The 14,969-nt window shown below is 37.1% G+C and overlaps 1 protein-coding gene across 3 annotated transcripts in view; it reads right to left on the bottom strand.

Moving 5' to 3' along the window:
- BRAF (B-Raf proto-oncogene, serine/threonine kinase) overlaps positions 1-14,969 on the bottom strand; it is a 166,284-nt gene that overhangs the window by 27,163 nt on the left and 124,152 nt on the right. For all 3 annotated transcript variants that reach the window (XM_032401448.1, XM_032401450.1, XM_032401449.1), the window contains 4 exons: positions 13,251-13,387; positions 12,889-13,006; positions 10,952-11,036; positions 9,670-9,846 (listed from right to left, as the gene is read on the bottom strand). In XM_032401448.1, coding sequence (XP_032257339.1) covers positions 9,670-9,846; positions 10,952-11,036; positions 12,889-13,006; positions 13,251-13,387 — 517 coding nt within the window. The remainder of the gene's footprint in view (positions 1-9,669; positions 9,847-10,951; positions 11,037-12,888; positions 13,007-13,250; positions 13,388-14,969) is intronic.

Raw genomic sequence — 14,969 nt, 5'->3', positions numbered from 1 at the left:
TCACCATGAGTCTACAGATCAATTTGGGAAGGATAACATCTTAACAATATTGAATCTCCTAATTGATGAATATGATGTTTCTATTGTCTTTTTTGTTTCCGAGGTGGGACCTACATTAGAGAGGGTATAATCCCCCTTTGGAAAATAAGACCTTCTAAAGTTTTTGGCCTAAAAAACAAAAATAAAAGAGAAGGTATTATAAACATGCAATATCAAAACCATGTTGGGTACCTGGGTGGCTCAGTCGGTTAAGCATCTGCCTTTGCCCCAGGTCATGATCCCAGGGTCCTGGAATCGATTCCGGCATCGGGCTCCCTGTTCAGTGGGAAGTCTGCTTCTCCCTCTCCCTCTGCCTCTCCCCCCGCTTGTGCTCTCTCTCTCTCCTTCGCTCTTGCTTGCTTGCTCAAATAAGTAAAATCCTTAAAAAAGCCCCATAAAAAACCCCATGTTACTCTTTACAAAAATTCATTCTCAAACATTCACAAGTCCAAAATCAGAAGCATAATATTTATTTATTTATAAGAGCAAGGTAGCTCAATGGAGGAAAGGATAGTCATTTCAACAAATACTGCTGGGATATACATATGGGGAAAAAAATCTTCAATCCTTACCTCATACCAAACACAAAAACCAATCTGAAGTGGACTTAAGACCTAAAACTAAAAGCAAAAACTATGAAATTTTTTTTTTTTTAAGATTTTAAAAATTTATTTATTTGACAGAGAGAGAGAGAGCACAAGCAAGGGGAGCGTCAGGCAGAGGGAGAAGCAGGCTCCCCCCTGAGCAGGGAGCCCGATGTGGGCCTCGATCCCAGGACCCTGAGATCAGGACCTGAGCCGAAGGCAGACGATTAACTCACTGAGCCACCCAGGGGCCCGAAAAACTATGAAACTTCTAAAAGAAAACAGTATCTACCACCCTCATGTACACATACAGCATTTTAAAGTTTTCAGGGTATTTCTACATCATTGAGTTTCATAACCTTCATGTTTCTTTGTGAGGCAAGCAAAAAGGCAATAATTCTACTTATGTTGATGGGAAAACCAGAGCCAAGAAGTACTTAAATGACCTAACCAGAGAGGCGTAGTGGAAAGGGCATGGGTTTTGAGCACACAAGACTTGGGTTCGAATTCCAACTACATCACTTACTAGCCATATGACCTTGGGTACATTACATAATCCCTCTTAGCTTTAGATTCCTAACCTAAAAAAGGGAGGTAATAATGATCTTGAAGGGGTTCCTTCTTTTATCACATGTTTAGTGAAAGCCCCCTGTGTACTAAGCAACAACTGTTCTAAGCCTTGGAGATAAAGCAGAAAATCCTCACCCCAAGGTGCTTACATTTTAGTACAGAAGACAGAAAAGAAAAAAGATGTATCAGAGAATATATAGTATTCTGTAAGTGGGGGACAGGAAATGTTGAGTTGCAGGAGGTTGTAATTTTAGGGCAGGGATGGCCTCTTTTCAAGGGACCTTTGGATTAAAGACTGTAAGGAGAGGAGGGAGAGGAGGCAAAGGAACTAGAAAGGGCAAGACCCTAAGGCAGGGCCCATATTCTAATAATTGCAAAAGGGCAGAGAAGTAAATGAATTGAGAGAGGTAATAAGAAAGCAAGGAGGGTTGTGGTGATGGTTACTTTGAGGAAGTACTATTGTAAGGACTTTGACTTTCTTTCTGAGTGAAATGTGAGACAGTGGAAGGGGAGAGGAGCAACATAATCTGAGCTAAGTCCCAAAAAAAACATTCTGGGTGCTGTGTTGAGAATAAACTGAAGGTGGGTAAAGGAGGAAGCAGGGCACTAATCCAGGCAAGAGATAATGGTGGCTTCCATCAGGGTGAATAGCAGAATAGGTGATGAGAACTTGTAAGATTCTAGATATACTTTAAAAGACAGATTGAGGGGCGCCTGGTTGGCTCAACTGGTTAAGCGTTTGCCTTCGGCTCAGGTTATGATCCCAGGGTCCTGGGATCAAGCCCCATGTCAGGCTCTCCACTCAACGGGGAACCCGCTTCTCCCTCTCCCTGTTGCTCCCCCTGCTTGCTCGTGCTTGCTCTCTCCCTGTCAAGTAAATAAATAAAAAATCTTAAAAAAAACAAAAAAAGACGGAGTGAACAGGAGTTTATAATAGTTTGGTTGTATGGTGTGAGAAAAAGAGAGGAGTCAAAATAACTACACTATGTAGACATAAGCAGCTGACGGAACAGAGTTGCCAGTTACTGAGATGAAAGGAATGCAGGAAGAGTAGGCTTGAGGAAGAAGGTCAGGTCCTCAGTGGGAGACATAGTAAATTTGAGATATCCATTAGACAATCAAGAGATGTGGAGGAATACAGTTGGATATGACAGTTTGGAGTTCAGAGGAAATGAAGTGGCTGGAGACTGGCATATAAATGGTAAATAAATGGTATTTCAAGCCATGAAATTCAATGAGATCACCAAGGGAATGGAGATTCCTAGAGGGTTCCAGTATTTAGAGAGGGTAAAGAGTTGAGGAAGAACTAGCTGAAAAGGAGCGGTGAGTAGAAGGAAAACCAGGAGAACACACTTTAAAGCAGTGCTTTTCAAATTCTGACATGCATACAAACCACTTAGGGATTTTGTTAAAATATAGTCTCCAATTCAGTAGATCTGGGGTGGCACCTAAAAGGCTCGCAAGTGGTACAGATGCTACTCAGACCAGGTTCTGAGTAGCTAAGGCTTAAAGATGGGTTTCATTGGAGAAGGGTGTGATCAACAGCAGCACAAACAGATGGAGGACTGTGAATCTAACCACTGGATCTACTACGAGGTATTTCGGTGGAGTATCAGGGCAAAAGCCTGACTGAAGTGGGGGCCAAGATAAAAGGGGAGAAGAGAAATTACAGAGTGAATATCAACAACTCTTCTGAAAAGTTTTACTGTCAAGAAAAGAATGAGGTGATAGCTCGAGTGGGAAATGGAATCAAGGAAGGGGCCTCCACAACTTTTTTATTATGAAATTTTTAAGTGTAAAGACTAAAAAGAACAGTACAATAATCGCCCTGTGCTCTCCACCTAGATTCAACAGTTGTCAACATTCTGCCAAATGTGCATTATAAGAAAGATTTTTTATTTTGTGTTTTAAAAGTTTTTATTCATTTATTTAAATAATCTCTACATCTAACATGAGGCTTGAACTCACGACCCTGAGATCAAGAGTTGCATGCACTTCCAACTGAACCAGCCAGGCACGTCAAGAAAGATTTTTTAAATAGGAGAAAATCCAGTAGAAAAGGAAAAGCTGAAGATGAATAGGGGAGATTTACTCAAAAGATGTCAGTGAGTAAGGGAAAGAGGATGGGGATCTAGCACACTAAATGCAAGGGATGGCTTTCACTCTTACTAATAAGCCAGAAAAACAGAGCATGAATATAGGTGGGTAGGCAGATGTGGTACGTGATGCTGATTTTCTCAATGAAATGGCAAGCAAGGTCACCAGCTGACTGTTCTTGGAGGAGAGGTGTTGAAGGTTTGAAGATAGAGAAGGTAGGACATCGTCCAGGAGAGAGGAAGAATAACCATCTTAAAAAAAAAAAAAAGTATGGTTGCTGTATTACATTAAAGGCCCACTTGAGGCGTTGAAAGGATTGACTAAAATGGAGAAGCAGCAAGGTGTAAAAGAGTATATCCTGCAGCCAAACTGTTACATGATCTTTCTAAACCCTAGTTTCTTCATAAGTAAATGGAGATAATAATAGGATGTACCTCACAGGGCTGCTGAGGATTACATGAGGTAGTATACATAAAGTACACAGAATAATGTCTGGCACATAGTTAAGTACCTGCTAAATTCATTACCACATATATAAAAAATCACAGAACACAGCTGGTATAAAAAACAGAGGGAGAGAGTAAGTTACTAGTATGTAGCAGAGGTGGGGTCACAACATACTTATTGACCAGTAAAGACAGTATTTTCTGAGTGTTCTACAGTGACTCTGTATCCCTATAATAACTTATTTTGAAATTAAGAAAAACTGTACCAATCACTCATATTTCTCACCATAATCCTGTTAAAATTTTTACACATTGGCCTTTTTTCAAAGTTTATACTTATAAAAAACTTAGGAAAGTAAAACACACCTGTGGAGTCTTTTTTTTTTTTTTTTAAAGATTTTATTTATTTGACAGAGAGAGACACAGCGAGAGAGGGAACACAAGCAGGGGGAGTGGGAGAGGGAGAAGCAGGCTTCCTGCCGAGCAGGTAGCCTGATGCGGGGCTCGATCCCAGGACCCTGGGACCATGACCTGAGCTGAAGGCAGACGCTTAAGGACTAAGCCACCCAGACGCCCCTGTGGAGTCTTTTTTTAATTAAAAGATAGAAACAATCAGAATGTTTTGGTAAAGTTAAAGCCCTTCTCTTCTTGATAGCTGTCCCCATCCTGACCCCTTCTGTCATTCTTGCAGACAACTACTACCCAATTTGGTATGTGTCTCCTAATCCTTATTTTAATACTTTTGCATACATATATGTACCACTCCTAAAAAAATTTTATATATATATAAAATGTTTTGTTTTTGAAATTTTAAGTGGTCTCATGCTTTAGCTTTTCGCACTTGACACTCTATTTTAAAGCTGATACTGATACACGTATGTAATACTTTTCTGCAGTATTTTATTTATCCAAGTCCTCTAATGGACATTTGTGTTTCCAATTTTTCACCATTACATATTTTCCTGTGATACATCTCTTCCTATACACATCTTTTTAAAACAAAAGCTGGTGTTTCTTGGGGGTAGGTCAGGGATTTTCTATTTAACAAATACTTCTGATACGCCCCAGTATGGCTGCTGCCTCAGGTGTGTGCCAGGAAGCAATTCCCCCAATCTTCACCAACACGTGGTTTTGTCAGAATTTAAGCATTTTGCCAATGCCAGTGGGTAAAAATATCACTTCCTTGTTTTAGTTTGTATTTTTCTGATTATCAGTATCCTCTTTTCGGTTTTCTTATCCACTGGAAAATCATGTTTACTATATATTATTCCCTAATCAACTGGAATTGTTTTCAATCATTAATACACATTCACCATCTTTTCAGCTTTAATCTATCCTTCTATCTTTCTTTCAATTAAGTTTATATTTAAGTAAGGAAGGCATACTCTTCATTATTTAAAAAAATAGTGAGGATTTATCCCCAAATAATTTATTATCTTTCTTCAGAATATAACACTTTTGTGTGTATAACAACAGACCACAACTTTGTCTTGATTTAACATTTAGTAAATTTTCTGACAGAGCTAAATTAAAAATTATACCATAAATATTATAATAAAATTAAAAGTCCTGCAAAAAAATGGCATGACAAATTGACCATTCCTGAAAGTTTTTTTTAGTAACAATATTCTTAAAATACCTTGGTCTTTGGGCTGAAACAATGACTGTCAGGTGAGAAGATGATAAACATACTATACTGACCCTGATTCCTAAAGAGTGGGACTCTCATTATCATACCCTGAGAACAGCTCTGCTCTCTACAGGGAAATCTAGGAATCAGAAATGATCCTTCACTGAGAAAAGAAGAAAAAACCACAAAGAAAAAATGTCACCCATCTGCTTATATTCTGTAATCCAATAAAAGCGACACATTTAAAACTCCCACTGATTCGACTTTCTTAATTACTGAAGGTTTTAAACTATGAATGACTGTAACCCCAGCACCTCATACAATGAGTTAGTATGCTCTTATTCTGCTTATACCCTCTGACTTCAAAATACATTTTAGAAAGGAGTCAGAAAAGATCAACAACATCTGGAAAACATTCAGGGGGCAGACTATTTTGAATGAGGGCTTTGCAAAAAAGTACATTATTAGGCAACTATTTAAATAGTCTATGGACTTATCAGTTAGCTACATCTAGCTTGCTCTGTCCTTTGTTTTGTTTTAAATATTTTATTTATTTATCTGAGAGACAGTGAGAGAGAGAGCTACAAGCAGGAGGGAGGGGTGGAGGGAGAAGTGCTCCCCGCTGAGCAGGGAGCCCAATGCAGGGCTCGATACCAGGACCCTGGGATCATGACCTGAGCTGAAGGTAGATGCTTAACCGACTGAGCCACCCAGGCGCCCCTGCTCTGTCCTTTGTGAAATGATGGTGGAGGACAGGGAAGGAGAGATCAGACATTTAAAAGTTTAAATAACTGCAAAGCATATAATTTGCAGTGGACTACAGTATCAACATTTTAACATTGTTGCTATTGTTATTATCCGAATGTTCCTTATAAACCATCTGTTCTTGCTTTATGAATAAAAACTCTTCTTTCATCTCTGAGGAAACCAATAGGGTTTTGGGGGAGAGGGACATCTCTGCTCCTTGTATTGTGTCTGTTTATTCCTAGTTGCCTTTTTATTTATTTTTTGAAGATTTTATATATTTATTTGAGAGAGAGAGAGCATGAGAAGTGGGGAGCAGAGGGACAGAGAGAGGAGAGAGAGAAGCAGACTCCCCACTGAGCAGGGAGCCCGATGTGGGGCTCTATCCCAGGACCCTGAGCTGAAGGCAGACACTTAAAACCAACTGAGTCACCCAAGCGCCCTGCTAGTTGCCTTTTAAACTCCCATTTGTTTTGGTCTCTGTCACTGGCATCCGAAACTTTAACACTTGATGTTCGATGATCCAGAGATAATGTCTTACCCAGACTAAGTGAAGGTGCAACAAACTGTCTGAAAGGTTGGAGTGTACAGAGGGCTTCTTGTTCTTGAACTTTCCTGCACAGTGATCTGGTGGAATCTCTGATGTCGCTACCTCGGGGTTTTTCCCCCTTGGCTGGTAAGTTTCTTCAGAGAAGACTCTCCAATCTCCTGCCTGAAGGGGAAGGTTTGACTGCCAGCATTCTGGTAATCACTGAAAAGAGAGTGCTGGGAAACTCCATTCATCCTTCAGGAAGCAGTCACTCAGTCCCCCTGTTTCTGGTAAAATATCTATGTCCACGTCCCCAGTCCAGACATAACTGGTTTTCCTCTCTCCAGAGAATAAAAGTCTACTGCCAGGGAAGGGATGAGGCAGTCACTGGGCAGGAGACAGGATTCAGAGAAGATGATCAGATATGCTTTCTCACTTATGTGCCTTCCCTCTTCTGAAGATACCTGGCACTGCCGATTCCTGAGACTTTTCAGGAATCCGTGGTATAAATCAGGCTGGTTTTCATTTCCCCATTGCCAACTAGGGATTTAGCTTTTTTAGGTGTATTAAGTCCATTACCACTTCTCCATTTACTTTCTGGCTTTCAAAATGTTGTTTTTGTTTTCTTCCTCTCTGTTGTCTCCATCCTTATATGTTCATGCTTAAAAAAATTCCTTGATTATAGTTTTAGTGGAGTTTCAAGAGACAGCAAAAATCTGTCACCTTAACTGAAAACCCACATCTGCCAAAGCCTTTGGAAACTAAAGATGTGTCAGTATATTAAACCAGTTGCGTGTTATTGTCTTATTAAGAGCAGAAAGGAAAAAGGAAAAAAAAAGAACAGAAAGGAAAAATAGGAACTGTATCTTCTTTGGTTAAAGCTGGTAATAAAACAACTCTTGCTAGAAGGCTTAAAATTTATGACTAATACTTTTTTAGTTATTAAATCTAGGATAAACTGATAGGATGATCTGCATTCATAACCAGGTACACTCGTTATATAGTTAGTTACCTAAAAATGTAAGCCAAGTATTTCAGAGTACACAGATGTCAAGGTTATGCTTACAGAACTCAGACTGTAAAGCAATGGGAACGTATTGCCTCTTCACTATTCCCCAGACTACAGAACTACTCCATTTTGATAATGTTCTCTCTATGGTTACTTCTTGTCTTTATCAATACTGGCACTTCACTACCCCATCACAATTTCTAATACTGTTCTTTGTTGCCTCTGTTTATAGCAAAAGCCTTTCCCCTTTGTTATTCTTTTATTACTCTTTGACTGTTTTCCCTTTCCTTGATATTTCTTTTTTTATTTTATAAGATTTTATTTAATTATTTGATAGAGAGAGCACGAGCAGGGGTAGGAGCAGAGGGAAAAACAGACTCCTCGCTGAGCACAGGGAGCCCGATGCAGGACTTGATCCCAGGACCCCGGGATCATGACCTGAGCCGAAGGCAGACATGTAACCAACTGAGCCACCCAGGCGCCCCGAGAAGTCTTCTTTTAAAAGGTGACATTTGAATAGAGACATAAGAGAGAAGCTCTATGGATATCTGTGGACTAAGTATCCCAAAGAGAAAAATAGCAAGTACAAAAGCTATAAAGAGGGAGCAGGCTTGGCTTGCTGAAGAAACAACGAAGAGACTGGTGGGATGGGAGCAGAATAAGTTTTTTTTTCTATCAATGTTTACTATTTTTGCCATGGTTTACTCTCTACAAGAGTTTAATATACCTTTCAGATTTGAACAGATTCAGATTCTACCTTATATGAAAGGCTGAGATTGTTTTGAGTCTAGTGGATAAGTGGGACTGTTACTGAATAGGTAATCATTTGCTGCAATAAGCATTTTGGCTGAACACAGGCTTGTAAACACTCTAAATTACAGATATATTGCCCGGTTTGGAGACAGAGAGGGTGATAGTTCAATGGGAAGATGTAAGAGCCAGATCTGATTTTGAGTCCTGGTCCTATGCTTACTTGCTCTAAGTGATCTTGAGTCAGAGAGCTCTATATGTCAGTACATAGATACACTTTTATCCTTTTATTCTAATTTTAAAATGTAAAAGCATAGTGAATATGGGGAAAGTATAATGGCTTGGGAGTCAGATTCTGAGTTAAACACCTTTGCTGCTGCTTATTAAATGTGCAGCCTTAGACAGTCATTTAAAAGCCTTAGTTTCCTTATCTGTAAAAGCAAATAAAAATATGTACTTTATAAAAGCATTATAAAGATTAAATCACATAATGACCTATGCATGTGAAAGCCATTTGTATACTATAAAATGTAAATTTAAGACACATACATATTTTTAAACTACCCACAGAGCTTTCAAACTTGTATTTTACTCATTTAAAATTTTTCATCTAAGTGCTTTCAAAATTTATTAAGTTTTATCTTTTGATTTATCTCTTCATTTGTACTTAAGAGTTGCATGCAAAATTTATCCTCCCAGTTGGTTCCCTATTTTGACTGATGATAAATTGTATTCAAATAACATTTGATCTTTTAAATTACATAGCAAAATTCAATGGATATGAACAACTCAGCTTGAAATCCTCAAAAAGGATCAAAATGCAGATTTTCATTTAACTTTATTTCACACAGATGACCATTCTGTAATAATAAATATGGGTACATGGAGAAAATAATTTGAAAGGATAACTTAACAATCATTTTGTACACTTCAGTAACTGTTAATGACTTCTCAGTAGGGGTTTTTTTGTTTTGTTTTTTTTTTGGCCTGTTTTGTTTTCTGAACCTTCACTGACAAATGACTGCATGCTAAACATAAATTTGCAGTCAGGTATTTGCTATCAAATACTTGATACACGTTTTTGAAGACTGTACTAGAGAGATACTATTTTATTTCTTAGTATCATATTGTTAGCCATTAGTTAAAAGTGTCCATTTGTTACTAGACAGTAATTTAAAAAGCAACCCAAAAGAGTATTAGCTAAAACCTTTAAAATACCATCAGTGGTCTTCAAAAATATTTTACAAGAGATTTAACAGAATGGAACTTACTCCATGCCCTGCGCAGTCTGCCGTGCAATATCTATAAGCTTGATCATCTCGAATTTGGTCTCGATGATGTGGAGATGGTGATATAAGCTGGAGCCCTCACACCACTGGGTAACAATAGCTAGTTGGGGCTTTGTTGAATAGCCCATGAAGAGTAGGATATTCACATGTCGAGTTTTCCTATAAAAGGAAAAATGTAAGTAAGTAGTAAAGTTTGATAAACTTCAGCAAATCTTTAACAAGTGGGCCAAAGCAGACTAATTATCAGATATTGTTAGAAAAAAGTATTTTAAAAAAGACAGTGGAGGGGCGCCTGGGTAGCTCAGTCGGTTAAGCATTCGACTGTTGGTTTTGGCTCAGGTCATGATCTCAGGGTGGTGAGAGGGAGCTCCGCCTCCTGCTCTATGCTCAGTGGGCTCCTCGCTCAGCGGGAGTCTGCCTGAGATTCTTTCCCTCTGCCCTTCCTCCCACTCACGTGTGCACACGCTCTCTCTAAAATAAATAAATCTTAAAAAAAAAGACAACGGAAGGATAAATTTAGAAATGACCGTAGGAACTGTCTAGTCTAATATCCTACCCCTTTCAGAAAGGTCTTAAATTTTAATATACCTCACAGATGGGCAACTGGAGGTTGCTTAATTACCTTCAATTATGTGAAGTTCATCACTGAGATTGTAGCTTATTTCCCCCACTCCCTTTTTTTTTGTTTCTTAAGTGGTTCTAGTCTTACAAAGTTCTTTGAGGTTGAGAAAAAATCATTTCCCTACAACTTCCACCACTGGCTTTCCTGTTCTGTTCTCTGGAATAAAACAGAGTAAGTTTGTACCCTCTTGAACATAATGGCCTTCAATGGACCCAAATATCCTCAGTTCTGTTGACTGTTTTTCCCCTAAAAGTTATAGTACCAGAATACTCCTTGTCTAAGTTGTCCTTGCCTGGATATACTCTAGTTTGTTAATGTTCCTCAAGTTCCAGGGCTTGATACAATCTTTAAATGTGTTCTGGTAAGTTTAGAATTTTGAGAGTATTATTTTGCTAAGTGGTGATACGATTTCCCATGATCAGAATACTGTATTTCTATTAATTCACTCTAGGATTAATTTTTCCATCAGTTATACCACATAATATTGTACACCACTTGAAGAATATAGTTAAAGACAAAATATACTCAGACAAGCTCCATTTTATCCACTTTTAGTAAAACTGTAAAGCCACCAGCAGCTGTCCCTGGAAAACAGAAGATGAAGATAACTTCTCTGGAAAACAGTAATTCACACATGCTCACCTGAGTACTCCTACTTCATTTTTGAAGGCCTGTAACTGCTGAGGTGTGGGTGCTGTCACATTCAACATTTTCACTGCCACATCACCTAAAAAAGAATTATTATTCCAAATGTCATTCCAATTTTTTAAACTTAAAAAATATAAAAAAAACTGTTGGGTATTTTCACTAATTACCATGACCTTAAATCCATATCATTATTAAAGTGCATATAAATGTTCTAAGGATAAAAACTAAGTGAACAATGATACTCCTATATTAGTATTTCAAAATACCAATCCAAAAAAATAGCCAATGTTGTTTTTCCCCTGGAAATTTAGTTTAACCAATGAAGTACCCATAGTATTTTCCTGGTTATTTAACAATATTAAACTAGATGCTTTTATTAACTGAATGTTGAAACTACCAATGACAGGCCGAAGCTTGGCTGAAAGAGAAAACTGCAAAATTTCCTTATCAGAGTACTTAACATGTTTTTCAAATCCACAGATCACCTTCTTTTGCTTAGGAAAATTATTTAAATTGTAATTTAAAAAAACACAATTTCATGTGAAACAGGTAGAACTCTTACACAGTGTGGTACAACAACTTGAAAGACTTCTGGTAGCATCTACTAAAACTGAACCTATGTATAGCCAGAGGTCCCACAATTCTTTCTTAGGTATATACCCAGCAAAATGGAACATATGTTCACCAAACATGTACTAAGAATATTCACAGCAGCAGCATTCATAATAGCCCCAAACTGGAAACGATTCAAATGCTCATCATACAGTAGAGATCGAAAAAGAAATCATGGTATAGTCACACAATGAATACTACACAGAGAATGACCTACAACCACACACAATAATAATTGCACTTTTTTGCAGATATATTATACTTTGATGTAATTATTGATTTTTCCTGATTATCAAAGTAATATAGTAAAAAACATTTTGAGAACATAAAATTAAAATCACTTATAATCTGTCACTCAGAAATGATCATTGTTAACATACTGATAAACATCCTATTAGGCTTTTATATGTATGCAATGTGAATATTTATGAATACATATGAAAAGATAACCTAAAAAGATATATACTAAAATACTGATGGTCATTTTTAATTTTGTTATATATTTATTTCTAGGTAGTATCATAATATGAAGTATTACACATGCTGCTTTGTAAAATTCAATATACCACGGACAGCTTTCTGTATCAACAAATACAGATCTATCACACTCTTTCATGTCTATAGAATCATATATGGAGATTATCAATTTATCCTGTCCTCTATTAATGAACAGGTAAGTTTATTTCCAGTTTCCATTAAGTCTCTAATGAATATACTTGCACACACATCTGTTTGTTTCTGTCCAATTAGTTGTAGTTCTACAAATGGAATTGTTAGCTCAACATACATATTGACAAAGTGCCCTCCAGAAAATTTGTAACAATTTATTTTTCTACAAGCAGTGTTACAATCACAGTTATCAACATGGTCAATTAAAAAAAAAATCTGTCCACTTGAGAAGCAAATAATGATTTCTAGGTTTTGATTTTGCAATTCTTTGATAACTAATGAGGCTAAACATTTTAATATGTTTATTGGCTATTTCCTCCTTTGGTAAGTACACTTTCAATGTTTACTTGTGGTTTATAATACAAAGAAAATCAGCAAAAAGACTTCTAAAAGAAAAAAAAAATCTCGGGGTATATACGCTCTCCTAGAGAATTATCTTTAAAAATTATTACTCTAATGGTAAGAGTCCTGGTTGCTATGAATCCAGTTTTTATTTCCCATAATTTTTGTTAGAAACCCTTTGGTGGGCTCTTGAATCTGATCAAAATAGCTTAACGATGCAAACAGTAAATATTCCCTTTGACATTTTTCTATAGAAGTTGTTAAACATGTCCTGTTTTAATTTGTGTGTCACTGTATTACATACATACCATGCCACTTTCCCTTGTAGACTGTCCCAAATGACCCAGATCCAATTCTCTGTCCCACTGTGATCTGCCCATCAGGAATCTCCCAATCATCACTTGAATCCCGTCTACCAAGGGTTTTCTTGGTAAAATTTGTGCAAAAGTCATGCCAAAGCAAACAAAAAAGAGAGCAAAAATCAGTGTGTGGGAATGCTTTAAGCAAAAAACTATCAGCTCTTATATTTATTTCATTAAGGGAATTCTGTGTCACATACTGACGTATCATGCACCACGATATATCACACCATCTAAAAGGTGACATTACATTTAGCTATGACTTGTAAAACAAAAGAACTTAGAGGAAAAAAGATATCATATATTCTCACCATTCGATTCCTATCTTCTGAGGATGAAGATGATTTCCTTTCCCGCTGAGGTCCTGGAGATTTCTGTAATGCTTTTACATTAGTGAGTGAGCCAGGCAATGAAGCAGGGGGGGTGGCAGACAAACCTGTGGTTGATCCTAAGTTAGTGAAATGAAAAATATATCTATTAAAGGAGGATCAAGTATATTAATTTATTGGGGGCAGAGGGTGGGGAGAGATTTAGACTTCTTTTAAAAATGCAGCGTATCTTTAAATATACACCTTTTGGAAATGACAGGCCAAGAAAAAGTCTCATTTGGTGATTTGCACTATAATTTCTTTTAGTTTTCTGGCCAATTTAATGACTTTTAAAACATCTGATTACAGATACAAACTCTGTTTATTGGTACAGAGTGCAGAAGAAAAATAATCCTTCTAAAGTAAGAGATCAATACTGAAACAATACTCTCAAGTTTTTGTTTCTTCGATAAAAAGAAGTAAAATCAATTTAAAAACACCCTTGTAACTATTTTATGTTACCTCAACAGCCAATCAATATAAAAACACATGGAAACTCCCAAAAGGAAACATATTATAATAATGGCCTTAATGTTAAGAATATCTGGCTCTATCATTTAGCCACTAAAACTTTAAAAATCCTATACTATTTAACTCTTAAATAGTTAGAAATATTGGTCAGTTCATTGGTTCCTGGGTTCCTATTCTACTAAACAAAGATTATTTGTTACCTGTATAACAAAGTTAATGTAAACAAAGCCAAGCAGGTTTCTCAAGATTTTCTGAAAAATCGCTACCCATACAGAGTCAGAGCAAAGTAAGTGCTATGGCCTCTTGGCCAATTTACTACAAATGGAAATATCCTATCAACCAAGTGAGCCCCATGGGTACACTGTAAGGAGACTCAGTTGGCAGGGCCACATCCTTTTCCAAATGCTGACTAAGCAAAAATCCCAAGTTCATCTACCTGGTTTAGAGGGGTTCGGGCCAATGACTCTTAGTAGGGCCTGTATAGCTAAGTAGAACTGAGATGTCCAATAATATTTGCATATACAGAACAAAAAGATCTCCAGAGAATCTTTTTTTTTTTTTTAAAGAAGATTATTATTTGGGGATAGGCAGGTGTCACTACCTTTCAAAGAATAAGGATACCAATGACTATATTTCAATGTTAAAACTATAGAATTTTATCATCACTGCATCACACATGTCATCATGTAGAATTTCCATAATCTAACATGCAATTTTCTAAGAGAAAATGGCATCTGCAATGTCTTTAACTAGAGCATAATCCATTTCCATTGATAACTTTCAACATCCTAAAGCCTTAACTGCTTGCTCAGGCCTCATAATCCTGATCTACTGAGGATGGCACTGTACTACTTATTTCAGTCACACTACTCAGCACTGTAGGACTTCTAGCCCATTCTATGGATTTTATGAGAAACAGCTGGGCTGAGAGAGCAAAAATCTGAAACACCACCACTATATTCAGAATAAATAACAGACACTAGCAAAAGCCAGTAAATGTAATTCTTTAAAAATATCTATAGCAAGATACTTGTCTGAATTTTGACTTAAATCTTTGAAAATCAGTTTAACTACTAATTAAAGGCAAGATGAAATGGAAGAGTGAAATTATACTGTTAGCTTTCCCCCTCATATTAGGGCATAAGTGAGAGTGTCAACCCTCAAATTTTCTAAAGTATGCTAAAATATCCC

The sequence above is a fragment of the Phoca vitulina genome, unplaced genomic scaffold (assembly GCF_004348235.1).
Source record: "Phoca vitulina isolate PV1807 unplaced genomic scaffold, GSC_HSeal_1.0 scaffold4, whole genome shotgun sequence".
Classification (NCBI taxonomy): Eukaryota; Metazoa; Chordata; class Mammalia; order Carnivora; family Phocidae; genus Phoca; species Phoca vitulina.
The sequence above is the reverse complement of the archived record's forward strand: the minus strand, read 5'-3'. Positions and strand labels throughout refer to the sequence as shown.